The sequence below is a fragment of the Sander lucioperca genome, chromosome 18, assembly GCF_008315115.2.
Source record: "Sander lucioperca isolate FBNREF2018 chromosome 18, SLUC_FBN_1.2, whole genome shotgun sequence".
Classification (NCBI taxonomy): Eukaryota; Metazoa; Chordata; class Actinopteri; order Perciformes; family Percidae; genus Sander; species Sander lucioperca.
Window position 1 is genome coordinate 5,635,069 of NC_050190.1, and position 26,157 is coordinate 5,661,225.

General features: G+C 40.1%; 4 protein-coding genes across 9 annotated transcripts in view; 2 read left to right on the forward strand and 2 right to left on the reverse strand.

Moving 5' to 3' along the window:
- The window catches only part of rock2a (rho-associated, coiled-coil containing protein kinase 2a), a 52,589-nt gene extending 41,230 nt beyond the window's left edge, over positions 1–11,359 (forward strand). Inside the window, exons 23-33 of one of the 3 annotated variants that reach the window (XM_031321248.2) lie at positions 1,667–1,760; positions 1,849–1,943; positions 2,165–2,356; positions 2,579–2,747; positions 4,264–4,334; positions 4,429–4,517; positions 4,670–4,748; positions 4,919–5,177; positions 5,855–6,068; positions 7,675–7,722; positions 9,608–11,359. In XM_031321248.2, the coding sequence (XP_031177108.2) occupies positions 1,667–1,760; positions 1,849–1,943; positions 2,165–2,356; positions 2,579–2,747; positions 4,264–4,334; positions 4,429–4,517; positions 4,670–4,748; positions 4,919–5,177; positions 5,855–6,068; positions 7,675–7,722; positions 9,608–9,611 (1,314 nt within the window). In that variant the 3' untranslated portion in view covers positions 9,612–11,359. Of the gene's footprint in view, positions 1–1,666; positions 1,761–1,848; positions 1,944–2,164; positions 2,357–2,578; positions 2,748–4,263; positions 4,335–4,428; positions 4,518–4,669; positions 4,749–4,918; positions 5,178–5,854; positions 6,069–7,191; positions 7,488–7,674; positions 7,723–9,607 lie in introns of those variants that run through there. The other 2 variants (XM_031321247.2, XM_031321249.2) reach the window with 2 other exon arrangements.
- A 128-nt stretch (positions 11,360–11,487) lies between these two features.
- slc66a3 (solute carrier family 66 member 3) lies at positions 11,488–20,355 on the reverse strand. Its single transcript, XM_031321250.2, has 7 exons — positions 20,084–20,355; positions 17,418–17,500; positions 15,499–15,568; positions 15,334–15,391; positions 13,992–14,112; positions 13,059–13,100; positions 11,488–11,960 (listed from the first exon to the last, which is right to left on the reverse strand). The coding sequence occupies exons 1-7, from the start codon at positions 20,227–20,229 to the stop codon at positions 11,860–11,862; spliced, it is 621 nt and encodes a 206-aa protein (XP_031177110.1). The 5' UTR covers positions 20,230–20,355; the 3' UTR covers positions 11,488–11,859.
- Positions 20,356–21,988: 1,633 nt separating this feature from the next.
- Positions 21,989–24,010, reverse strand: c18h2orf50 (chromosome 18 C2orf50 homolog). The gene is made up of 3 exons (XM_031321465.1): positions 23,684–24,010; positions 23,488–23,527; positions 21,989–22,966 (listed from the first exon to the last, which is right to left on the reverse strand). Exons 1-3 carry the CDS (start codon positions 23,911–23,913, stop codon positions 22,769–22,771), a joined length of 468 nt encoding a protein of 155 aa, XP_031177325.1. The 5' UTR covers positions 23,914–24,010; the 3' UTR covers positions 21,989–22,768.
- A 1,122-nt stretch (positions 24,011–25,132) lies between these two features.
- The window catches only part of LOC116065714 (CAP-Gly domain-containing linker protein 4), a 38,167-nt gene continuing 37,142 nt past the window's right edge, over positions 25,133–26,157 (forward strand). For 2 of the 4 annotated variants that reach the window (XM_031321299.2, XM_031321300.2), the window contains exon 1: positions 25,185–25,295. In XM_031321299.2, coding sequence (XP_031177159.1) covers positions 25,264–25,295 — 32 coding nt within the window. In that variant the 5' untranslated portion in view covers positions 25,185–25,263. Of the gene's footprint in view, positions 25,296–25,759; positions 25,780–26,157 lie in introns of those variants that run through there. The other 2 variants (XM_031321302.2, XM_031321303.2) reach the window with 2 other exon arrangements.

The window sequence follows — 26,157 nt, forward strand, 5'->3', positions numbered from 1 at the left end:
ACATCAGATACGCGTTAAAGCGTAAAAGCATCGACAGCAAAAAGGTATGTATACAGTACATTTTGTCATGTCATTATAAAGTTATTAATTTGTTGAATAGATGCTGCATTAGTAGAGAAAGAACAGCACAACAGTATGTTTGTTTGCTTTCGAGGCTGAGATGACGCTAAACATTAGTAGTAGGCTAACTTCCCTCAAGCGGTTTAAACACTGACAAAAATAAACGCAAGTCTGACCCAAATGTCAGAATCAGAACCCTAAAGGATCGTCCACGATCCCAAACGGCACCTCTGATTCATATTTAGATCATTTAATAACTGACTTACTGATTGCTGCAGCTAAAACCTAACGAGTTAGCCGTCACGGGGGTGTCTTTGGTGTCTTTCTAGCCTTTACAGGTGATTTTCTATCCAGCCTGGAACTTGTGCCTTTTTTCGGGGTTGTTGAGCATTAAATCCAAACTGTTACATCCGATTTATCCACTTGATGTCCATAATTTATCACGTTTTCGGTCATTTCTGCCGCTAACTCCATGCTACCCATAGACAGTAGGTGCTACCGACAAGGGAATCTCCCATGATGCCTTTGTTTATGTTTTCAACCAATGGGAAGGCAGGTCCGTCACACATTACGCCTTATATGGGCATCCAAGCGAGAACAAAGAGTATAAAGTGGGAAAGATAGATCCCTCCAGGTCAGAGATCTTCTGTTACCGTTCTAAACCGTTCTACAGAGAAGAATGGCGTCACTGTTTTGAGATTTGGCATACATTTGGGCATTTTTTGAAGAAATGTAAATAGTTTGTCCTTTATATGAATTCTAATGCTCATTATGTTTATTTTTGCACTGGATGACTCCAAATATGTAGGAGAACTGTTTTAGACAACACACATGCTTGTGTAGCATTGCTGTGGGTGTAATATCAATAAATATGACATTATTATTTTGATTATTGGCAAAAGCGTCTGGACTTTTTTTGAAACAACGTATGTATTTTGTCAACTGTAAAAGTTATAAATACTATCGGTCGATTAATCGGTTATCGGCAAATACGGCCCAACCTAGCTATCGGTATCGGTAAAATCCACTATCGGTCGACCTCTAGTTATATGATCAATCTGTGTGATCTGAAAAGGGTTTTGTATTGTAGGCAGTTTCGAAAACTCTGAAGCTTGCCTTATTAATGAAGTCTAGCAATATGATGTACAACAGTAAAGTGTAAACTCAGTGCATTCTGAAGTTGTACAAAAGACACCATTAAAACAGAAGAAGTTCAGGTGGTAGTGGCAGACAGCTTAGACAGACAGCGCTCATAATTACCAATAATCATACCTGCAAACTAGTCGCTTTTCGGCGAAAATCGCCATTTTGAATGGGGAAAATGTCATCCACATGAATTGTGTAGATACGAAGAGTTTTTATTTTGGGGGGTTGGGGGGAGGGGGGGTCCGAGACCCGGTGCTAATACGGCACCGGTGCCTTAACGACCATTCTCTAGCGGACCGAATAGCAACACGGATTTCGGTTCCACTTAAATGCCTGCGCTTCTCTCTGATGCTCCGAAAACAGACGTTAGAGGGAACTGTTGTGTCACCTTTTTCAGCTCTTCTGAGTTTGCAGGTATGTATAATATAGTGAATATGACTGCATTTCCTGCCCCATGCAGCTGGAGGAAGCCAATAGGACCCTGACCAGTGATGTCGCCAACCTAGCCAATGAGAAGGAGGAGCTGAACAACAAACTGAAGGAGGAAATAGAAGGTAATTAAAATGTTTCAAAATGTAACGTTACATTTTATTTGAAGCTAAATATTGTCAGGGTTGACATTTATCATCTCTTCTGTTTCAGAATCCGAGAAGTCAAAGGATTGGGAGCAGCAGATCAGCCAGATGAAGCAGGCATTTGAGAAGCAGCTGCAGTCCGAGAGGACGCTGAAAACTCAGGTTTTAAACGTCACGATTAAATAATACCACACAAGTGCTTCATTTTTAGTCAGAGACACACTTTTACAGCAGCTTGAGAGGTTTTGTTTTAAAATGGAAAGAGCTCAATGTGAGAGAAGAATCAAAGTTTCTGGATCCATCAGATCCTGAGGCTTTCCTACAACTAGACCTCTCTGAAAACAAGCCAAAGCATGAACTGTGGTGCTCGTGTCTGTCCGCAGGCCGTCAATAAGCTGGCAGAGATCATGAACAGGAAGGAGGTTCGTGGCGTAGGCAGTCGCCGCGGTAACGACACCGACATGCGGCGAAAGGAGAAGGAGAACCGGAAGCTGCAGTTGGAGCTGAGGTCAGAGAAGGAAAAACTCAACAGCAGCATCATCAAATACCAGAGAGAGATCAACGAAATGCAGGCGGTCAGTAGAACACTTTCCTTTTACAGCAGTATTCTGACTTCTCCTGTCTCTGATCTCGTGGATAACCGTCGATGATTTTCTGCAAATGTGTACAAATGTGGAAGATAATTTCCCAGTCCTGTCAATACCCATTGAGTAACAGCAGTTTCTAAAGGCCGGACCAGCATGTGTTGCAGTGTCTTTGACTGGACCTTGTTTCCTCTGTTGTCCTTATATTTGCAGCAACTGTCTGATGAGAGCCAGATGCGTATTGAGCTGCAGATGGCCCTGGACAGTAAGGACAGTGACATCGAGCAGCTGAGGAACCTCCTGCAGACGCTCAGTGTTCAATCAATGGACTCTGCCAGCGTCAGCAGTGGGCCAGAGTTTGATGCTGATGATGCATATGCAGGTGAGAGCTCGTAAATGTTAACTCTTCATATTCCGGGTTTCCGCGGGGTCTTAAAAAGTCTAAAATTTTGAAATAAAAAAATATAGGCCTTAAAAACTCTTAAATTCGCTGAAGTATTGTGTTCCAGGTCTTAAATAATTTGAAACCGGTCTTAATTTTCCTACATCCTTGTAACGCTACCTAATGCTCATTGAAATGTTTTCTTTTATTCAGTAGTGTTGTCGTAGTTCTTTCTTTCGCTAGTCCAGATGTAATTAGTTGTGTATGTACAGATTATTATTACTCCGTATCGCTTTTATTCCATTTTAATACATTTATTTACTCTGCAAGTACTTTTGGCTACTCTGCATTTTGTTGTACTTTTATGTTTTGATATAGTTCTTAAATTTAATTCTTAAACGTCTTAAAATGTCTTAAATTCAGTCCCTCCAGAAAAACGCGATTATGCGATCGCATAATTTAATGCATAATCAGCCAAAGTCCGCATATTTATGCGGGGGGCGCATTTTTTCAAATACGCCGCACTTTCGCCGCATAAATTGCCGATTTCCACGCAAAATATGCGGGGCTTGCATGATTTCATAATCCCCGCATTTTCGTTGCAAAAAAAGTCACATATATCTTAGCAGAAAGTTGAAAAATGTTGCGTTTATTTCACACAAGAGCAGCCATTTTCCCCTGTTGCCCTGGGAACGTTATGAAGTGATGTAATTCTTGCATTCTTCATGCTGCAAACCCCGCGATGAAGCCATGATGAAACCGCAGTTTTTGTAAGTTCCCGCAATTTCATCGCATAAAATTGCATAAATATCCCGCATATTCCACCGCATTTTTTAAGAAAACGTGCCGCATAATCAAGGATTTTTGCCCGCAACAATCACAAAAAAACTCCAAATTTTTCTAGAAGGACTGTAAATTTGACTTGTTGAAACATGCAGAAACCCTGATATTCCTTGTCATTATACTGTACTTCACGATATTTCAAAATTGCATAGTATATAATTAGTATATACATTTATGTGAAAAACTATTTTAAGTGGCAAGTTATATGAGGATTTGGGTTTTGAAGGAAATAAAAAAAAAAGAAGGGAAAAAAAGTATTATTAAAATTAAATTATTAATCCCGTTGGGGGATTAATAAAGATTTTGAATCTTGAATCTCATTCTTTATGTTGGTGGCTGAAATGGGTCAGTTAATCCATCTTTCATCATCGACATCACCAACATTCACCACTTTTAGCTTAAATTTAGTTTGCATGTGCAAAAGTTTTGCAGAAAATGCACTGTCAATCAGTAAATAAAGTTATAAAAAAAAGACCTGGATTAGACCTTGTACCAGAACTGGTGTTCGTATTACGGTTTGTGTCAATATTGCCGTGTGGCGTGACTACAAGCAGCTTTTTTATTTCGGAAAATTCAAATGAAGGTAGTCTGAAAATGTATTTTATGTTAACACGGACAGATGATCCTTTTGCTTACATACTGTATCCTCTTTTGGTGTCTTTCTCCCACTCAGAAACAAGGCTGGAGGGCTGGCTCTCTCTCCCTGTAAGAAACAACACCAAGAAGTTTGGATGGGAGAAAAAGGTAGAGAGGTTGAAACTTGCTCCGATGATTTGTACAAGTCTCTCTCCTTGATCTAACCTAACCTTCCCATGTGTGTTGTGTTCTGTTCCTGTAGTATGTTGTAGTGAGCAGCAAGAAGATTCTCTTCTACAACAACGAGCAAGACAAAGAGCAGTCCATTCCCTACATGGTGCTTGATATAGAGTGAGTATACCACCAAAAACTAAACTAAACTCAATCCACCTCTGCAGAGAAGGCAACCCAGGACTCAGTTTAGTTTGTTACTGTAGGAGGGATTTCTTATTGAATTAAGGTGCAGCTGACTTGTTGACACTAACTTTATTTTCTTCACCCAGCAAACTCTTCCATGTGAGGCCTGTCACTCAAACAGATGTGTACCGTGCTGACGCCAAAGAAATCCCCAGGATATTCCAGGTCTGTCTCAGCATCACTTCAACCGTCTTATTATTGAAATTCTGAATTGTACTGTGATGTCTTGAATTTGTTTAATAAAGAAATACAGTTTCTGAATGACCAATATATGATTTTTGTTTTGAGCACACATTTGGACAAAAATCCTCACTACCCTCATTGTCTTTTTCCAGATTCTTTATGCCAACGAAGGCGAGAGCAAGAAGGAGCCAGAGGATCCGCTGCCCATTGGAGAGAAGTCCAGCTACATCTGCCACAAGGGCCACGAGTTCATCCCCACGCTCTACCATTTCCCCACCAACTGTGAGGCGTGCACCAAGCCACTGTGGAACATGTTCAAACCACCGCCCGCCCTGGAGTGCCGGCGCTGTCACATCAAGTGCCACAAGGACCACATGGACAAGAAGGAGGAGATCATTGCTCCATGCAAAGGTAGGATGCTTCACATAGCGACTGGTCCTTGCACAAACAAGTTCATTGATGTAGCTTATGTGCAGCTTTAAGCATAAATGTATGCCTCTGCGTAAAATCTACGGCGTGGCTACGTAGGTACGTGGAGACACGGACCCTACGCCGTAGCCTGACGTGCACCTCTCGAAAAATGTAACTACACGTCGCGGCGACACACGTCGCTCGGCCGTGGCTTGCTAGCGTTGGATTTCCCCCGACTCATTTCCTGGTTCTCCTTCTCCATAAACAACATGAAATCAAGGAGAGGGTTAACTTTTCCTGCTACAGATTTCCCACCGTGGTCAGAAAACACAGAGGAGACACTTTGTTTCTCTCACTATGACTCTAGAGTCGCTACTCGCTCTGAAGCTAATCGGCGTCACTCTCTCACTCGCTCTACCACACACTCCCCACGCACACACACATGCCGGCTCTGCTATTCTCTTAAAGACATCGACACACACACCAACGCACAAGTATAAACTTCAGGCCACTTACGTAGGCTACGGCGAAAGCTCTGCGTGGAGCCTCCGCAGAACCATAAATCATGCTTTAGGATGTGAAAAATATTAATATTGTGAATTTTCAGCAATACCAATGTTGGTAACCGAGACAACTAAAGACTATAACTGGAAGTTGCATGTCTCTCCCACTACCAGTGAACTACGACGTGTCTTCGGCAAAGAACCTGCTGCTGCTGGCCGTGTCTCAGGAGGAGCAGCAGAAGTGGGTGAACCGACTGGTCAAGAAGATTCCCAAGAAGCCTCCACCGCCAGAGCAGTTTGCACGCTCCTCGCCTCGCGCTTCCATGAAGGTCCAGCCCAGCCAGTCCATGAGGAGGCCCAGTCGACAGCTCCCCACCAGCAAGAGCAGGTAGCAAAACAGAAAAAGGATGATGTCTGAACAGTTTCTGCTTTTTGGACAAGCTTAAAAGAAAGTCTTGGCACCCAATAGATTTGATGTGTTCCAGTTTGTATGAAATGTTGGATATGAAGGAGGTCTCCAGTGAGGCAAAGAATAGGCTAGAGTTGGAATGGTATAATGGGTCAAACTATACACATTACATACTGTATGCAACATTAAGTGATCAGTTTTACACTGGTTGGCTCCTATGGATCAGAGGAAATGCAAAAAAAAATTTGCAAAATAATCTTTTGGCCTGACACTAGAGGTGTGAATCTTCACTGATTTTCGATTAGGATTATCGTGTCTTTGATTCGATATCTCGATGCATCATGATGCGTCAAATACATTTTTCTATTAAAGCCATATAGGATATTTAATTCATAGCTTTTCAAGCTTCAAAAACAAAACATTCTGCAGTGCTCTAATACTAAAATTGGATACATAAAACTACAGCACTGAGCACATGGCACTTCCTGAATGTGCAAAACATAACAGAATATGTAAACAGAAATGTTGTTAGGCATACATTAAATTGTAAACAGAAATAATTGATTATGGCCCGTCCGATTATCGATGCAGCATCGTCCATGTCCACGATTCGATGCATCGATTATTTGACACTGACACTGCTCCTGGCCAATTTAGTCCAAAAATGCTGTTATCGTTCTCTTCTATTGTGCTCCCAGAGTCCCCAAATCTAACAAAAGCAGCATTGCTATTTCTATAGTCAACCTGTGTGAAAGCTAATGGTTTTGAACCCCACAGTTTATATTTATGCAGTGGAGCTGTTCCTGTAGAGGAGAATAAAACCTGTCCTTGTATCTAGAATTCAGAGGTGTTTTTGAAGTGTGAGAAAGTAAGCGGCTGTGGCGCTTTGTTCTCCGTATACATGATGAGCCTGCGGAGAATGAGATTTGAGTTTCCCACTGCTCAGTCTCGTTGTGTGTCTCAGGATATCTTACATAACACCACAGTCTCTGTTAAATGAGAACAGTAGCCAACCCTACACTTGAATAGACTTTATTTCTGGATACCAGTTTGTATGTGCAGTAATTGTCACCTGGCCATCAAAACTAATCTCCCCTTTCAGATTGGAGGACTTTGGTCTTCACGACTGGCACTGGGCATTGGATGATGTCGATGATGATTGTTCCTCTATTCATTTCTGAGGACCGCATATGGTAACACTGTGTGCAGTGTGTGCTGTGCAGTGCATTGATTTCATTGATTGGCATTGGAACACAGTTTCCACAGGGCATCAATTTTACACAGCTACTGCCCCAATTTGCTGTGATTTTAGAAAAGGGAAAGAAATCCAGTCTGAATATTAACGAATCAAATCTCAGTGTATCCAGACCCCCGTGCTGCTTATTCTCTGTTTTCTTGAAAAAACTTGAGGCCCATAATGTTTTTGAGCGGAAGCCGACCACAGCTACACGAGACAAAACTTTTTCTATTTCTGAAGCTGCTGAAGATAAAGAGATGCTGTTCTCTATTCACATAATGCTGTTAAAGGTCCTTAAACATGTCTCACCCATCGTGACCTCATGTCCTCTGACCTCGGCCCTCGCAGGTCAAATGGCTTCAAAACGCGGCGAGAAGAATCCCACAGTGAACTCTGGTACAAATGACGACTTCTCCCACCCTTTCTTCTTCTTCTTTGCCCAGACGTTTCTCTGTAAACGACTCCGTGTGTATGTGTGCTTAACAACCAAACAGTGTCTTTTTGCACTTGATGTTCAGACACAGCCCTGGTTGTCAGGTGGTGGTGGTAGTGGTAGTGGTGGTGGGCTATGTCCACATACTGTATGTCGGTCCCAGTGCATGTGCTTGTTGGGATTCTCCAGCTGCTCACCTGATAGCTTGGATCACCTTACCACTGGGTGTTTAAAAAAAAAAAAAAAAAAAAAAAGGCAGATACATTGTCTTCTGTGTTGAAACTGGAACGTATTCCCTTTTATAATTTATTTTAGGGCTGCACAATATATCGGTTTTTTTTTTAATCCGCGATATCAACTCGCACAATAAACGCAACGCAAAAGGCCGCAACATATCGCGAAAGACTCAGAAATTTTTTTGTTAGTTGAAAGAAAATATCAGTAGTAAACTGCACTTTAAAGTCCTTCTTATTTTAGTGGTGCCTTTTATATTCAATTCAATCTTCCTATTTGTTCAAGAAAATAATTTTGGAAATTATTTCCTTTTATTTGTTTTAAATTCAACAAGCAATGTGTTGTATTTTAGCAGAGTACTGAAAGCAGCAGAGCTGAGATCTATCACGTAATAGCGTTATCGCGATATTCAACAACATTGCATATTTTCCTCATATCGTGCAGCTCTAATTTATTTAGAGGCTGAACATTAACAAATGTCTGGTTATAGCCCATTTTTCTCTTAAGTAAAAAAGATCTCCTCTGTTTTAAAATTTTGTTACTTTATCATTGTTTTCAACAAAATTACTTAAAGGGTAACTACCGTTTTTTTCAACCTGGATCTATGTTTTGGGGTCTAAGTGACTGATGGGAACAACAATCTTTGACATTGGTCCAGTATTAAGCGAGATCGCTGCAGTCGGCGGCGGCGAAACAAGCTACAATGTAAGTTAATGGGGCAATTGTCCAGCTTATATTTACCTTCACAAAAGTGCTCGTTTTGCCACTGACAGGCTCAGATTATTATTCTAAGTGTCTGACAACATTATGGAAAGGATCCCTTCAGAGATAGACCTATTAAAAACCTCTGAGACCTTTCTGTTTAACCAGAAACAGCTCTGAAGTCGCTAGCACTAAACCCACCAGACTCCATTTAAAAAAAGCAATACTTTTAGCGTGTATAGAGCCAACATATTTTTACATGTCAATCAGTAAACTATGTGTTTATTACAACCAAAACTAGAGTTGTGATGGTTGGAAAAGTGCAAAGACGACCCAAAACAGATGTTCATAATTTGATTTAGTTTCTGTCGACTTCAAATGAAGTGTATTTCACGATGCTAAAATTACCGTTTATTTACATGGAGTCTGGTGGGTTTAGCGAACGCAATTTCACAGATGTTTAAAAAAAGGATCTTATTCTTTAACAGAAAGGTCGACCTCCTTAGAAATCCTTTCCATAATGTTGTCAGACACTAAGAATATTAATCTGAGCCTGTCAGTGGCAAAACAAGCACTCTTGGGAAGGCAATTACAAGCTGGACAATTGCCCCATTAACTTACATTGTAGCTTGTTTCGCCGCCGCCGACTGCAGCGTTCTCGCTTAATACTGGACCAATGTCAAAGATTGTCTGTGATCTCGACTGTGAAGAAACCAGAAATTCAGAAACTTTTCTTGGTGAAGGTCTGAAGACCGAAACCTTGCGAAATAAGTGAGTACAAGCGATTTGTACAGGATTCTCGATTTGGTATTGTTTGTTCCATGAGGACATGACCTGTTGTAATCCTCTGATAGTCGAGGTATTTGCTGAGACTAATCTTGCATCTGTTTCTCTCTCTCTCTCTTCCCCCAGTTAACCTTGCTTGAGAATGTGGCGCATCGTCATGGTGATGGGGTGTGTGTCCTCCTAAATCAAAGACTACACAAAGCTTCGTTTGCAGATCAGCACACTGAACTCCACATCACTTCTCCACAGCCCACCCTGTGTCGTGCTTCAGCCTGTCAGAGTTACAAAGTCTGTTTATCCTTTTTGTTGAACTTCTTTCCCAGGCACTCAAAGCGGCGACGACTATGAAAATCACCTGAACACCTGTGATCTTTTCACCAAGTTGGACGGCTTGTAAGCATATTAGCCGGAGTCTTCTCTTGGGCCCTTGACTAGAGCAATTAAGTGTCTCTGGGGGCTGGAGCAGCTCGTTCAGCTCCTACAGAACAGAAGAGAGCTCTTATAAGCCAGGGCTGGCATTAAGGGGATACACTTACCTCAACACTTCTCACCAGGACACACTGTCTGATTGAAGGACCCAACAGGAAAGCTCTCAATTCCTCCTCACCACCTCTGGGGATTCTCGTGGCCAAATAAAGAAAAAGGCATCCTTGTGTTTAATGATTGTGAACAATATGAAGGGTTTAATGGGGAACACTACACTCAGAATATAGTAAAATCTGTAATTTGTTGGCTGTATACAGCTAAGATTGTTGAACTTGATCCCAGATACAGTATCTGTACTTTGGCTCATTCAGACTCTCTAACATATTGATTGTAGCTTCTTGCTTCCTACGATTCTGCTTTCAGGTGCATGTCCACGCAGGTCACAGAAACTTGAATAAGGTACTTAGGCAAACCAGCTGTGACTTCTGGGAAAGTCTGCAAGGCGGGGGGGGGAGGGGGGAGGAGTGTCAGATTCCTTTTAGAATTTGAGCAAATAATTCCTTGAGTGCCTCTTATTCAGATTTCTGACTCCGGCGCGCTCTGAATCACCAGTTTGTCGTTGTATGACTACATTAACGGTTACAAGTGAACATAATCCTGCTCTGAATGGCATTAGATGGGGACCCAGACATGAGATCATCACAATCCCATAATCTTTCAAACCTGCACTGTCAGTTATGAGGGTTAATGTTTACTGAATTCAAGGGGTGCGACCGTTAATGCTTTTCTGATCCGAGCTATGCTCCTTTTGTTGTTTGAATGTACATCTGGGCTTTACCAGAGACGACACGCAGGCATTGTATTACTTCTATCCAAATATACTTGACTGAAGCCCCCTTTCATCACCAACTACTCTGAGTGGACTTGCATGTGTTTGCCTTTTCAGGCCTCACACTTTAAGTGCTGTCACCCACAGGCCTTCACCTGTCAGAAATGTAGTTTGTAGTCATTGAGGAGAATTTACCAATAAGAAGCAGGAAAAATGAAGGTATGCAATCATATCCCAAGGGTCAAAATACTGAGCAGCACTATTCCATTGAAAGTTTTTTTTTTTTTTCTAAAAGGTGTTTGTCCTGATATTTTTGTATTAAAAGTAACCAAACTCTGAGTTTGGGCACATTGTTGTGTATGTGGCTTAAATAGCAGGTGGAGAGTAACTATTTGTGTGCGTGTGAGTGTGTGTACTGAGTACTCTCCTTTAACTAAGAAGCATGTTTTATACATATAAATATACACAGTATATATTTTACATGCCATACAGTGCACATTATATTATTTATACAGCCTTGTCCACTTTGTATTTAAGGGCTCTACATCCAGATTGCATGTTTGCTACCAAACAGCTATATAATAATAACTACGTCAACAATAAAGACATGGATGTGCCTTTTGGTTTTGGATTATTTTTCTGTCTTAAAAAGAAATCTCTTGGAAGCTATACTTCTATAAAAAGGTGCACGAGAACTATGCTCATTTTCTTGGTGAGTTTTTAATGCACAAGACTGAAATGACCAATGTAAGAAGATAGAATGTTCGCTTTATTAAAGTAGTTTAGAAAAGGACTTATAAATGCTTTCAAAATACAGTATTTCTCATTCTGAGTAGTAAGATTTCAGATATGCTTGTGCTGCCCTATCTACTAACAATACATTTGGTCACATACAGTATGAAAAAGCACTGGTCTCTGCTTAAGTCTTAATATTTTCAGTCACTGGAATGTTATAAAAAAAAAAAAAAAAAAAGATATGTGGGTTCAATACGGTGGTAATAATACAAAAAGCACATTTTATGTGTCAGTTTTACAAAACTGCTTACATAACCGTTTTCTTTTTAGTCATGGTTGTGAACTGCAGGTTTACAGGACAGCCAGTCTCAGGATCCAACTCTAAAGCTTAGTCCTCTTTCTTGGACCTGCTGCTGTGTCTCTGGTAGTAGAGCACAGTGAGCAGCACCCACATGTTGAGCAAAGTCATGGCGATGAACCGCACCAGAACTGTGACAAAGAGACAAATGTGATTAAAATTCAAGATACCTATGTATAAGAAGTTACTGAGGATTCGGACACATTAACTTCAAGATGTAGTTTTTGACACCACAAAGTGGTGAGTTGAGGATGTGCAAGTTAAAAAGGTGCTCTAGTGAATGTCACTTGGTGTGCCAGGAGCTTACAATGATCACTTCTTTTCCTCTGAAGGTTTATTGACTATTTCATTCTCTAAAAAATAATAATCATGAGACACTTCCCTCCTCTGCAGAAAATGTAGCTTTTTTTCAGATGGAAAAAGACAAAAAGGTAGAGGCCCCAAACTGTTGAAATCACTTATTTGGACCATGCAAACACATTTTAAACTCATCCATGTCTATGACACTACTTCCTTCCTGTTAAGTGTAAATTTGGCCGGAATACTTGCGATCATCAATTTTCAAAAATGCCTATCTCTTTCAGCAGTCTGGTTAACTTCTCCTTGGATTCTGACAAGTAAGGAATAAAAATACAGATTGAGTACTTTCTTATATTGTGTAAAAATATTTTGCTGTTGGATGCGTGGACAGATTACTGAACGAGCTTACCCGCCACAGGCCCAGGTGGGTAAGCCTCTGTTTAAAGTGCCCTAACAAATAAAATTACCACAAAACCAACCACAAAAAGACACAAAACAGCCACAAAGAGACATAAAAGGGCTGTTTTATGTCTTTTTCAGTCTTTTAGGCTTCAGGCTTTTACACGTCTGTGCCCAGGAACTCGTCTTATAATCCATCCATGCGTTCATGGAAAATTGAAACTATGATAGCAGGTTCTATTTCATATTTCACACCACATGAGAGCTACAATTTCTTTTTTTTTTTTTAAACAGATACTATACTGATAGATACTACTGACTGAGCACCCACAAGCTTCCCTTATAGAATTCCACTCCTGTCCCTCTCAGTGCAGTTATTCTCATAGCAAAGCACCAGACCACAAAAAAAAAAAATCCTTTTACTCATGTTAAACTATGATGATAGTTATTTAGAAAACAACGAGTTCACAAAACATTCCTATCTGGGATACTACATATCCCACAGTCATTTGTAATTCACTTTGACTTACCCTGCATGTCTCCAGTTGTCACAGTGGTGGTGTAAATCCGTGCTGGAACAAAGAGGAAGCCGAGTTAATGACATGCTCATTATCAAAGCGAGCATCTAATATTTAATTAATGAAGCGTGGAATTGATGATTTGTCAAATTTGGAGCAGAGTAAATAGTACTATGCATATTATTGAACTGAAACATTAGTGTAACAGTACTTTAGGGAGAAGAAAGAAATCTCATAAATTGATTAATTATGAAAACATACAGAGAACGGTCGACTCGGTACACAATGTGTTATTAACCCCTAGGTTCATTTTGCGCCGGATTTGTCCTTTAACTCGAGCTTCTGCGCTGGAAAGTCACCGGACGACACAGTCTTCTGAACATAGTCATACTGAGAAATACAGAGAGAGTTGTGTGGAGCTGATAGTCTTAATTAGCTTTGTAGCAACTCATTTGGCAATGGCTTGAATGTAACGGACGTTCATTTATATCAAAAAGTTACACACTAAAGCTTTAATAAAAGTGTAACCTACATGTGAAAGGAGTCTGAGTCCTCAGAGAATCATCACCCTACTCTGCAGTCCCCCTGGTCTAAGTAGCTTTTTAACATGTTTCAACTCATTGTTTTGGTTTTACAGCCCGCGACTACTCGTTTGGTTCACTCTCACCGCTTGTATTAGCGTCATTTTCAGCTGTTTTCAATGTTAAAACTCCCACTGAATAGCTATCTTCCCACCATCAACAGCAGACAAAGTTGCTGGTGAACAAAGTGTAGCAGTTGCTAATTATAGCAAGATATACAGAAATAAAATAAGAGGACATTAGATCTTTTTTTTTTTTTTTTTTGTTATTCCTGTTCTGACATGTCAGTATTGAGAAACTGGGAAAGGTGAAGGTGCAACACACAAAGCCTACTGTGTTTTCATGTCCAGTATGTGATACTCACCCATACATGTGTAGGTAGCCAGAGCCCAGGAGAGGGCGCTAACCTGTCCAGCATCCTTAGACCTCCACAGGCATTGCAGTTGGGCAAATTTACTGGCTGCACTGATGAATGTGCACAGGCTCTGAGAAGAGAGTGGACAGTCAGACTGAATACAGATTAACACCATGACCAGTGTAACTACTATTCAGCTTAGAAGTTTTACTTTCTGCAGCCGCTGAGAACTTTAAAAGGTCCAATGTGTAGGAATTTCTCCCATCTAGCGTTGAGATCATATATCGCAATCAACTCTCTCGCGCCACGCAGTTCAAAGTATGTATTACAGCTACGGTAGCCTTCACACTTTTTTCTGATGATGCCGGTCTCTTGCTCTTTTCAATATCCTTTTTCTTTTTCTGGCCGAAGAAGATGACTCCTGTTCCTGAAATTTGGATTTTGAATACGTGTGGTCCTCCACGTTTCCTTCTTCAAACTTGCCGGGGCCGGGAAGCTACGACACCCATTAGCAGCAGCTGTGAATTTATCATGTGACAGCGAAAACGCGAAAGGCGGAGCAGTGTGTCCTGTATGTCCCTTACTGGCTAATGTTTTTCAAGATGGAGCATGAATATGATGTGTCCACCCCAGTTCATGCAAATGCAAATGTAAAATTCCAAGCCAATAGGAATACTTGGAATTGATGGTGGTGGTAAATATTCATGAAAAAGGACAACAGGCAACACAGATTTTGATAATGAACAACTAAAAACGTTACACACTGGACCTTTAAAGCTATAGTGCGTAGTTTCTGTCTCCGCCATGAAGAATTCTAAGTAATAACAACAATTCTGTCGGTGCATCCGGTGCATCCACATGATCCAAGCCTTCCGTGATCACGCTTCACCCCCACCCCTCCTCCACGCAGTTGCTATGTAGTCAAGGAGGACACGGAGGATTTAAAAAACCAGGGTGAACTCTTCAGAAGAGGTCATTATCTACACTCGAGTTATACAGAGAGAGTTGTGTGGAGCTGATGGTCTTAATTAGCTTTGTAGTAACTCATTTGGCAATGGCTTGAATGTAACAGACGTTCATTTATCAAAAAGTTACACACTAAAGCTTGAACTTTTTGGTGGAAAGCAGTTGCAGGATCACCGCTCTCACCTATTTAAATACAAATCAGACACAGACACATTCATCTCATTAACCAATAAGACCATTTGGCATTTATAAGGTCTGGGTGCCTCCGTGAGATACACCAGGTGCAATGAGGTCTGTTCAAATCTCTAGCTCATTACTCCTGACTGATGACATGCCTTCTCTTTGCTCACTCTGTAACATACTGTGACTTATGATTGATGATTACCATAGCCAAATCTATGATCCACTTCTCCACAGTGAGGAGCCTCCAACCTCCAACAAACCTGAACACATTACGTTAAGGCAATAACACGTGACAGGTATCAACAAAGGCCAATGGGTCATTGATTTTCTTCAACATTAAATGAACATTTTCTATTTGAAAGGATACAGCAAGGTGTAGATGAGGCTGTGCCGCAGGCTGCCATTGTAGTGAAGGATCAGGAGCAGAAGAATGGCATCTGAGGACACGGGGAAGGTTATACCTTGATCAGTGGGCTGCATGTTTCACAGGGCTGGGTTTTCATTTCAAGGGACACTCAATGGTAAATTGACTGCATTTATATACAGGGTTTCCACGAGATCTTAAAAAGTCTAAAATTTCCAAAATCAAAATTTTAGGCATTAAAAACTCTTAAAGTATTGTGTTCTAGGTCTTAAGTCATTTTGAACTAGTCTTAAAAGGTGCTGTAGGTAGGATTGTGACGATCCAGGACTTAGCCAAAAAATTTGAACATCGACAACTTCTCAGTCCCTCCCCCCCTTTCTGCTAAAGCCCAAAATGGTCTCCTAAGCCCCTCCCCCCACAAGGGAGAATGAATGTGTGTGCATGAGCAGTGATTGACATGCAGTTAGACCCCCCCCCCCCATTGGCCCTGATTGGTGCATCTGAACAGGGAGCTGTGGATTTTTGCAAATCGCACTACAGGCTGTAGGTGGTGCCAGAGGAGCTGGATTTTTTTTAAATTACCTGCTTCATGTAGTTCTACTGGAACATTGGGTCAGTTTCAGCAAATATGACAGAAAGTTAGTTTTATAAGTCTTACCTACTGCATCTTTAACTTTTCCTATGTCCATGCAACAGTACCTCTAATGCTCTTTTTTTTTCATTTATTCCGTGGTGTTGTAGTTCTTTCTTCGCTAGTCCAAATATAATTTTGCTGTTTTATGACTACAAATGAGACCAACATGCAACTTATATTGCAGCCAATCAGCTTTCAGTGCTTTCGCGAGTCTCTTTCAGAGTGTACCACAGACAAAACGTATTTTATTCTTCGGCTATGGGGAAGTGCAGGTTTAGTAATACTTGGCATGAAAAAAAAAAACGGAATTTAGGGCTTAGTTGATGTTGTGATATAGGTCTTAAATTTCATTCATTAAAAAGGTCTTAAAAAGTCCTACATTTGACTTGGTGAAACCTGCAGAAACTCTGGCACTTTTCTAGTTTTAGCAACCACTCAAAGCGCTTTACAACACTAGCAAACATTTACCGTACACATTGTACACACACTGGTGTCAGAGGCTACCATGCAAAGTGCCACCTGCTCATTGGGAGAAAAACATTTGGGAGCAACTTGAGTTTCCGTATCTTGCCAAGGACACTCGAACATATAGACTGCAGGGATTGAACCACCGATCTTCTGCTTAGTGGACGACCGCTCTACTTCTTGCCTGCTGAAGTTTTTACCGTCTCATTAACTCACCCAGAAACTAACTAACTAGTTTCTAAAGACACATAAGATATCGGACTCCTCTATTGTTAAGATGCCAGTAACAGGCTTCAACAGGTGCTGCTCTAGAGGGGTGACTACAGTATAAGGAGTGATCTGTTATGGTGGTTGCTGCAGGTTACAAATGGAGATCAATAAAATGTCATAGGTGGCTTAATGCCCCTTCTCCATTGAGACCCATGTCAAGTCATTTGTTTCTACACTGCATGTGATTACTGTAAAACTAGAACATGACATCAGTTATTTCCCACATCAACCATGAGGATGATCTATTGATTTTCTGTCAAACCTGTGTAATATTAAACCATACACATACAATTGTCAATTTGATGGTCTGCTTTGCTATAACAAGATACTGTAAGTTACTGTATCTGAGCTCTTACTTTAATTATTTTTCTAGACAGGGATCGTGGAGGGGGGGGGGGGGGGGATGAGGCATTGGAAAATATACTAATTGAGGAGTTCAAATTCAAAAAGAGACATACAACAGAATACCTGAAAAGAATACAAATTTGCCTACAAAATTATAATTACACAACATTTTAATACATGACCCCTCATGCAACTTCAGACAACTCACCTTGAGCAATGAGGATTGGATATTCCAGGTATGTTGGAGGTGGGTAGTCATAGTACATCTGGTACGTTACAAAAACAATATACCTGTAAAGCAGATGGTGTCAGGTTATTGCATTGTATTATAATGTTAAGCACTGATTTAGATGAAACATTGAAGCAATGTTCAAAAGCAAACAAGGCAGAGACTGGGTGAGTGGCAAAAAAAACAACAGATCAGGCAACGGCCGATGTAGTGGGATGGGATTCAACAAACTCAGCCTCCAATTATTTGTAGTCTTTAGCGAAATAATTTCTGAGGGTCAGTCTACAGCTGGAGACCCTGCTTACCAAGCTTACATGCAGCTGGGTGCACGTGTTTACAGGCTGCTGGTGTGCACAGGTTTCTACGTGCAGGCACGGTGATGGCTGAGAAACTGATGCGAGCAGCTGACGTTGCCGTAATGATAAACAATCGAAATGAAATTCAATTTAAAGCTGCACAAGGCATTTAAACACGCTTGTGATGTCAAATGGCTGGTAGCTTTTTGACAATACCCCCAAACTCCTGGAAGGCAGTGTCAGTAAACTGCATACAGCATGCTGACGTTCACCCACCAGGCCTATATGGGATGTTTTATACAATAAATAACTGACTGCAGTTGAGGAGACAGATTTTAATTTTACACTTACAAAGGCCATAATGTCATTTTATCCAAGGTCTATCTGAATGAAGATTTGCCACATCATCAGATGTACAACTTATAGTGGCTTGTAGTTTACATGAAGAGCTAATTCATTTTTTACATGCAGCTCTAGTTTGATCATGTTTGAGCAGTGTTTGTTCCGCAAAGGGATCACACAATCAGTGGCCACAGATTTAATCAAGACATTTTATACCATGGAGCAATAAAATATTACTTATTGTGTAGTCTATAGCCACGACGTTCCACTTCTGGGATTGCTCTCATTCTGCCGGAAATTCCGCCGGATGTCGCTCTTTTTGGATGTCCCGTTACCTTCCGCTTTCTTTGTGTTGGAATTTTAAACTCTGGTGGATTTCTGAGGACTATGGTTAACTGTTCCTCAGATCTCTGCAGGGTAAATCCAGACAGCTAGCTAGACTATCTGTCCAATCTGAGTTTTCTGTTGCACGACTAAAACAACTTTTGAACACACACACGTTCCACCAAAACAAGTTCCTTCCAGAGGCTATTTTGCAGAGGCACCTTGGCTCCGCTCTGCGCTTAGCACCGCCCATGACGATTGTGATTGGTTTAAAGAAATGCCAATTAACGAGACCACGTTTTTCTCCCATCCCAGATTGCTGTGTGGAATCGCCAGACCCTCCTTCGCAGCGCTGTGGAGGAAGGTCTGGCAAAGCGAGACTAGTTATTGTGTAATGGCTACGTGCAGTGAATAGATATTTTCCCCCACCAGCAACACCAGAGATGCATTACCATTAAGGATGGCAGTGTAAATCTATGCTAATGTAATATATGTATTTATAAAATTACTTTTATTTTTGCATACACATCATGCCTAGTGCAGCTTTAAGGGTTGGTTATTTCACCGTAGCATGCACAGTGACAGCAGGCTATTTCTCACCAGCACAGTAGAGACATTTAGGACACGGACACTGCCAGGCACCGGGGAGAGACAGGACACTGACAAATCATACAGCTGTACAGACACAAACTAAATATGATTCTAGTGAAACTTTTATAAAATTATTCCTAGGGTTTTGTTTGTGTCAAGACTTCCTGTTCCAGACACAAACTAGCCTGCAGCGTTGATTTAACCTCAGACATTACACCGTTTCACACAAACAGGACAAACAAACAGACCTAACTGGGGCCACATTTCCTTGTCCCTAGCTCTGTAAACAACACACAATTGTTTAGGGTTAAGCCTTCACAGTGGGATTATTTGTTATGAGAAATAGCTTCAGTTGTGTGCCTCTGGACTCAGTCAGGGATCCCTGGAGACGATCTATAGGCCAACTACAGGTCCTATTTTATACGCTTCAGCCAGAAAAGAAACTGGCTTTACATCATCGTACTCGCACCAATAATAATCTCTCAGTATTAAGGCTGTTCTTCAACAGTGGGGTAGTGAGGATGGTGGAGCAATAAAGGTTTTTTAACATTTAATTTAAATTAAAGTTGGTTAAGATGTTTAGCTGAATTCACCATTATTAATTAGAGATTCAGCAGCAGTTTATCACATTTAAGGGGGGTCAGCCCTATGTACCCACATTTCTAGGACATTTTCAAAATTAGGTCTTGTGTTCCTACATTTCCCTTCAATTGAAGCCCTATCCTCCCACAACATTTTTTTAGGGTTAGGAGGATTATTTTGAAAAAAATCTTAGAAATGTGGGAACATAGGGCCTAATTTTCAGTGAAAAAAAAATAGAAAGGCACGCTCCCGTTTAAGGATATGTGCGTCTTAACCTATAACCAAGGCCATGATACATTACAAACATTTTGAATGGAGTTTGGAGGTGGGGTTCTCTCCACAACAGTTATACGCGGTGAGAAACAGGAAGACATCACATCAACACCAGCTTTGAATAATAGTAAGTAATGCACTGCATACCTTACCTTATTATGTCAAAATGAATTTCCCTCTCACCATAAGTTGCACATGTTAAAGCTCAATAACAGTATTTGGCAAAAACTCACATACCCGATCAACTCGAGGAGAAGACTGTTGAGGCTGACTCCTTCCGTTGATTTCGCTCGCATCAGTACAAAAATCTGCGGGAACTTCAGCACCATGCACGCAAACAGTGTGCTGAAATTGGCGGCGTGCAACAACATATCGGACGGCATTGTCTGGAGATGGAAAGAACTCACTGCGAGCTTTAGATTGTCAGATCTCACAGGATTTTGCTAAAAGTGGGAAACAGATGCTGCTGCGCTGTCACCAGTGTCAAGGTACTGAAGGTAGATGCATTTAGAAAGGTTTTCCGTTGTTTACTTTCCAAATAAAAGAAAGTAAATCGTATTTTGAAATCGTGGCCAAATATTTCTTTGTTGTAAAGGTTCAAACGAAAAAAAATAACACTGGAGTTTGAATCTATTGCAAGTCTAAAAAACGCTACCTTTCCTAAACTGTTTTTTTAGAAAGATGGATAGACTTTTATTTTGAAGGCAAGGTTATTATTCTGTGAAGTTTCCTGGTAGCGGTATCTTCCTATGGTATCTTCGGGTATCTTTTCTCACTTCCGCATACATCCACTGAAACCTGATTGGCTTGTTGTGCTCGCCAGTTAGACCGAAGTTTTTGAAGCTTTTTGAAGTCCTCATTTCAGAACATGCGATGTTTTTCTCTTCCTGTCTTCTCGTTTGAATGAGTCTGCATTTCAACATGTTGGAAAACTACTCTACAAGGACACAGTCTGCAATCACATGATGGGAAGCATCCAAGCACTATTAACACAAATACTATGCTATCTAAGCAAACTCTTGTCTGCTGTACTGATTAAACAGGAGGTATCATCTATAACTTTTAACTAGGGCTGTCAAACGATTAAAACATTTTAATCGCGATTAATAGCTGAATTTCTGTAGTTAATCGCGATTAATCGCATAGTTTATCACATGATTAAAATTCTATTATTTTGCATTTCAGAACAGTTTTTAAGTACATATTAACAATCGAAAGCAATTTTTACCAGTGTATCTTGATTGGGAATCAAATGAATGCAAAGAAAGTTACTTTATGAACTTGATTTTAAGATTTGTAATTATTTATTTATTGTAAACAAAAGAACAATGTGTGAATCTGTCATTATTGCACAATTCCTCCAAGTACCTAACTAGAAAACTAAAAATCCATACCCTTACTAGAGTCAATATAGTGTTTAGTAACTTCTAAATACGAGCCGTCCGGGAGTTTTGGAAAATAAAAAGCTCCATTCAGATTGTGTTGCTGCTGTGTTTCTCCATCATGCCTGCAGCCTGCAGCAGCAGGATGTGTTACGAGGAAGTGGCAGCTTGATGATAAGTAACGGTGCTGCAAAGGGTCAAAATAGTAGCCTGTTAGGCACGACGCGAAGCCGAGTGAAGTGTAAAATAAATTAATAAATGCCGGCATGCGATTAAAAAAATAAAAAAAAATTAATCGCATCGCGTCGGCCCTTTATCGCATCGCGATTAACGCGTTAACGCTGACAGCCCTACTTTTAACATAAGAAAATCAGTTCAGTACACCCAGACTTTAAAATTCAAAATCTTTATTGAAATGAGACATTGACTTCGATCCAGATCGTACAAGTTTTTCAAATTCGACGGGGATCAACATTTTTTCCTTCAAATTCAGACAAAAGGGGCAGTGGTTTATAACAACATAGCAATATACAGAATGGTATTTTGAAGCAGCTACAACAGTAACAACAACCTGAGATGTGCTGCCGCTCACATAAAGTGCAGAGGAGTGTAAGCTACATTATTGTGAGGATCACACAAATGAAATGACTATAATTCCATGTCTCCACCATGGAACAATGGCTTAGAGGTCCTGGCAAACATGTAATAAATGTAACAGCAATTTTAGGCATTTTAAAATGAAAAAAAATTCAATTAAATTAACACAATTTAACACCAAAATAAGATATATTCTAATAGCATCAGCAAGTAAGATTCTCACATTTACTTATGATGGAGCTGTTTTTAAACTGTATGCTAGTTTTTTTTGTTTTGTTTGTTTGTTGTTTGTTCATGCAGCACTATTTGAGTGTGCAGAAATGTAGCGGTGATACAACCTTTCACTCATCCAAATTTGATCAGGTATCTTGTTAGATTATCAAGTAGGCTATCTGATTAAAACACCTGATGGAGCTCGGATGACGTGAATCTGATCTGCTGGTGTCTTCCCTTCTCGCCTGTCTTTATTGGTGAGCAAATTTCTTCAACATCCACTTTTGTACTCTTTGCATATGTAAAGAAATGTTTTTGCCACAGACAACAACACTCAGATCTATCTTCATCTATGAATAAATGAGTACAATTCTGGACATAAAGTACAATATAATCAATAAATGATTGCATATCTGGGAAATTAGCAGATGTAGGACAACAAACATCATTTTCTTATTAGTCCTGACTCCCTCCCTGATATGGCTTTGAAAGTAGATGTCTGTATTTTACTTAATATTTACTCTTGATTAAAATGACAAAAGAAAATGAAATATCTAATCTAAACTCACTTAGGCTGAGCTATGGTGAGTGCCACACCATGCCAAACCCATCTAAGCTCCATATAAGGACAGTGCAGTCCCAGCTTTGTAGAGTCCAGGGTAAAAAAGAAAAGGAAAAAAGACCTGATATGCAGAGGTCCGGATGACAAGTGACTCGTCTTCACAGCGGCCTAGCAGGGCAGCATCTCCTGGTCCTGCTTGCGCTTGTGATGGCCTCCAGACCAGAGTAACAGCCTGTCCAGTCTGACCAGTTCACTCCCCAGCGGAGTGGTCAGTCTGCTGCCAAACATCTGGTTGGTGGTGTTGGGGACGTCATTAGAGAAGAGCGACACATAGCTGGGTAAAGGCTCCTCTGACTTCGGCTGCCCCTACATACACACAGGGGTCAGATGTTTGTTGGCAACATTCAGCTGTACAGTATAATGGCTTGCAGATAAAGCTGACATTAAATCAGGGACAAATGAGATTTAGTAATCCTGTCATCAGTTACCACATAGGATGCATTTTACAATACTGTCAATGAGATTGTACTGAGTATTTAGTCATGTTTACTTCAAGTGGATGAATCATTCTAAAGAATTTACAGTAATCAAATTTAATGAAAAAGAACAATGATGTGAAAACGTTCAAAAGTCAAATATTGCAGTGAGTGCTGTATAGAATGTGATAAGAATGGGCAATTTAATTTAATAAAAATAATTTCCCATGTGCATTTTAGCGTTATTGAGTGTCGGGCTGTTGAATGAAATGAAAAATATTAGAGCATATTCATTTGAATTTACTCAGAGGTTTAGCGCCGGAAAATGTGTTTAGATGAGAGGTAAATAGTTCTCAATTTCACAGGAATCTCAACATAATTTGTGAAATGTACATACACATTTAGACTTACCATTTGATCATAGTTCCTGAGGAAGTTCCAGTTCTTCTCCCTGTGGACCACAATGTATTTCATGACCTATAAACTAATATGAAGTGCCACAACTTCACTAGCTATATTTCAAGATTTTAGTTTGTAATCAACATCATAGAAATAAAGTCATATTTAAAGTCAGAAAAGTTTGAATATGTACCAAAGTCACACTCACCATTCCCGCACTCCTCTCCTCTCACTCCATACCATCTCTTTCCACACTTGGTCCTGTTTAACGGGATCACGCCTGTCTGGATTCAGCTCTACGGTCACCGCGTCTCCTTTAGCGTAGCGCGTCCTGTCCGCCGGTGGCTGGGTTGATATCGGCCTGGTCCCGTTACCGTTGGCTTGTTCCCGTAACCGGTAACCTGCAGAGGATACACGCCTAACATTGTTTAAGTCCATTCTGGTAGCTAACAGATTAAAAATGGTGCTTTATGCGCAAGTGAGCTGAGTGTGTGTAGAGAAATCACTGCCAGCCGTTTTGTTTTCGTTTCCATGGAAACGGTGTTCCGGCGGCAAATAACAATACTTTCACAATAAAATGTAAACAGTCCATAAATAACATTCTACTTCTTTGCTTATAGGCTACAAAATCAACCACAGGTAATTTACAGCAAGTAAGAAACTGATTTCGGTACCTACAAAGCATTATTTCTTTAGACTATGTTAAAAAGTAAAAAATAAAGACCATTTAAAACACTACAGCTCCTGTAACTTAGATGCACACATCAAAACAATTTAGGTATAGACCATATCAATAGAATATAAATATAGGCCTATAGGCTAATGTTATAGGCTATGCATTGATTATGATAATATTAGCTTAATTGTTGGTAGCATATTGTGCTTGCTGTAATTTTTGTTTGTTCCTAATGTCCAGAGGTTCTGGTTTACATAATTTGAAAAGCTATTTTCACCACCTACAAACACAAAAAAACCAAAAAGTTAACACTTTTTTATCTCCCTCCATCACTGATACTGACAGGTAGACAGAGATTTAGAAAGAGGCTGCTACATGTGCTGAGGGCTCTTAAAGTCGGTGAAACCACACTGAATGTGCTCTTTCTTAAATGGACATTTAAGGGAATGTGTCCAGAATAGGGCACTGCTGCCCCTGCGAAATGACCATCTGCTGAATGAGAAGATGGATAATGTCCTGTGTATGGACTTAGCCCTACACAGACTGTTGCAGTAAATGATAAAGGATGTGCTGCTGGACTTAAAAGTATCCCCATCACCTCTGTTTCACGTTGCTGTACTTGAAAATATGACATTGCATTTTCAGTTTCAGAGTATAGTTTCTATTTGTTATTTGTGAACATATGCTAAAAGATCAATCTACCATTGTGCATTTGTCTGAGAGGAGTAATTGTGAATTCAAAAATTAAAATACGAAATGTACTTAAATGGTTTCCGTGTAAAGATAACACACATTTTAGAATTTTGGGAATTATTATTTTCAATTTTAGGACATTTTCAAAATGTTTTAGATCACATTTATTCAGAAAATTTTATTTTCATCAGAACTACACCATGCTGTTCAAACTGTCATCCTTATTTTTATTACCTGAGGTTTATAAAGGGTGTGTGTTGTAGTTTTATTACATATATTTTGAAAACCGGAAAAGTAAAATAAAAAAACACTACTTTATTCTGAAAAATGAATTCTGAACAGGATGTACCTTAGCTATGTAGAACACAGTGGGAATTGATGGAAATTAAATCCGCTTCCCACTTTAAAGTCATTTCCCCATGAGCGAATTGAAACGAGCCGGGAGGTCAAGGTAACTCAAGTGTTTTTGTGGACTGTTAGCTATACATGACATTTATTTATATGTCTAGTCGTAAAGTGAATTTAAAGCGTGTAGAATGCTTGGCCCAGTATTTGTGCTAATGTACGTTAATGTTACCTCTGAGGAGCTAACGTGAGTGCACATAAGAGAAAAGGCACTACATCTTACTTGGCAACTTTTCCCCACAATGCATGAACATAAAATATAACTGCTTATATTTACCAGGCATTCACTAAAATAAATACGATATAGTGTAGGTCTCAGTCGGCTTTTTAACATATGCTAGCCGGCTAACGTAAACAGTTTACTGTCAGCTGTCTAATGATAGGATAAATAAAAGATGTGCTAGGAGCTGAAGTTGATGGGGAATCAGCGATATAGCTAAGTGTTAGGGCATTTGATTAGCTAACATAGCAGCAACATCATCTGCCTTCAGCTCTACAAACCTGTGATACGAGGGAGTGGTCACTACTGGGTAAGTTAGCTTGACTCCGGCTGTAATAAGTAGTATTAACGCTAGCTAGCTAAATCTAGATTGATACCATAGACTGCCAGTCATTGGTTGATACAGGAAACAGCCAGTTAATAAGCAGCCTAATATAAATCAACTATCAAACAACTGTGGAAACATATTTGTGAATAACTTCGAAGACTTTTGTGGCAGTAAATTCGTAGGATACACACAGGGGTTTTCATTATTCAGGTTGATTACACCTCCCCTCAGGTTAAAGGCAACCTTAGGTGGAACTATGCTGGGAATTGTAAGATGTTACAGTACATGTACAAATAAAAATGTCAGGGCTGCCTAATTAGGCCAAGTGAAAACACCTGTGCTGGTGGACCATTTGTGTGT

Coding starts and splice junctions, on each gene's coding strand:
- slc66a3 (XM_031321250.2), bottom strand. CDS start 20,229: ATGCCGTCCGATATGTTGTTGCACGCCGCCAATTTCAGCACACTGTTT. Junction 17,501..20,083: donor CTTCTCCTCGAGTTGATCGG/GTATGTGAGTTT, acceptor TCTGCTTTACAG/GTATATTGTTTTTGTAACGT. Junction 11,961..13,058: donor GACAACTGGAGACATGCAGG/GTAAGTCAAAGT, acceptor TCTTTGTCACAG/TTCTGGTGCGGTTCATCGCC.
- c18h2orf50 (XM_031321465.1), bottom strand. CDS start 23,913: ATGGACTTAAACAATGTTAGGCGTGTATCCTCTGCAGGTTACCGGTTA. Junction 23,528..23,683: donor AGGAGAGGAGTGCGGGAATG/GTGAGTGTGACT, acceptor TGTGGTCCACAG/GGAGAAGAACTGGAACTTCC. Junction 22,967..23,487: donor TCAGGAACTATGATCAAATG/GTAAGTCTAAAT, acceptor GTGTGTATGTAG/GGGCAGCCGAAGTCAGAGGA.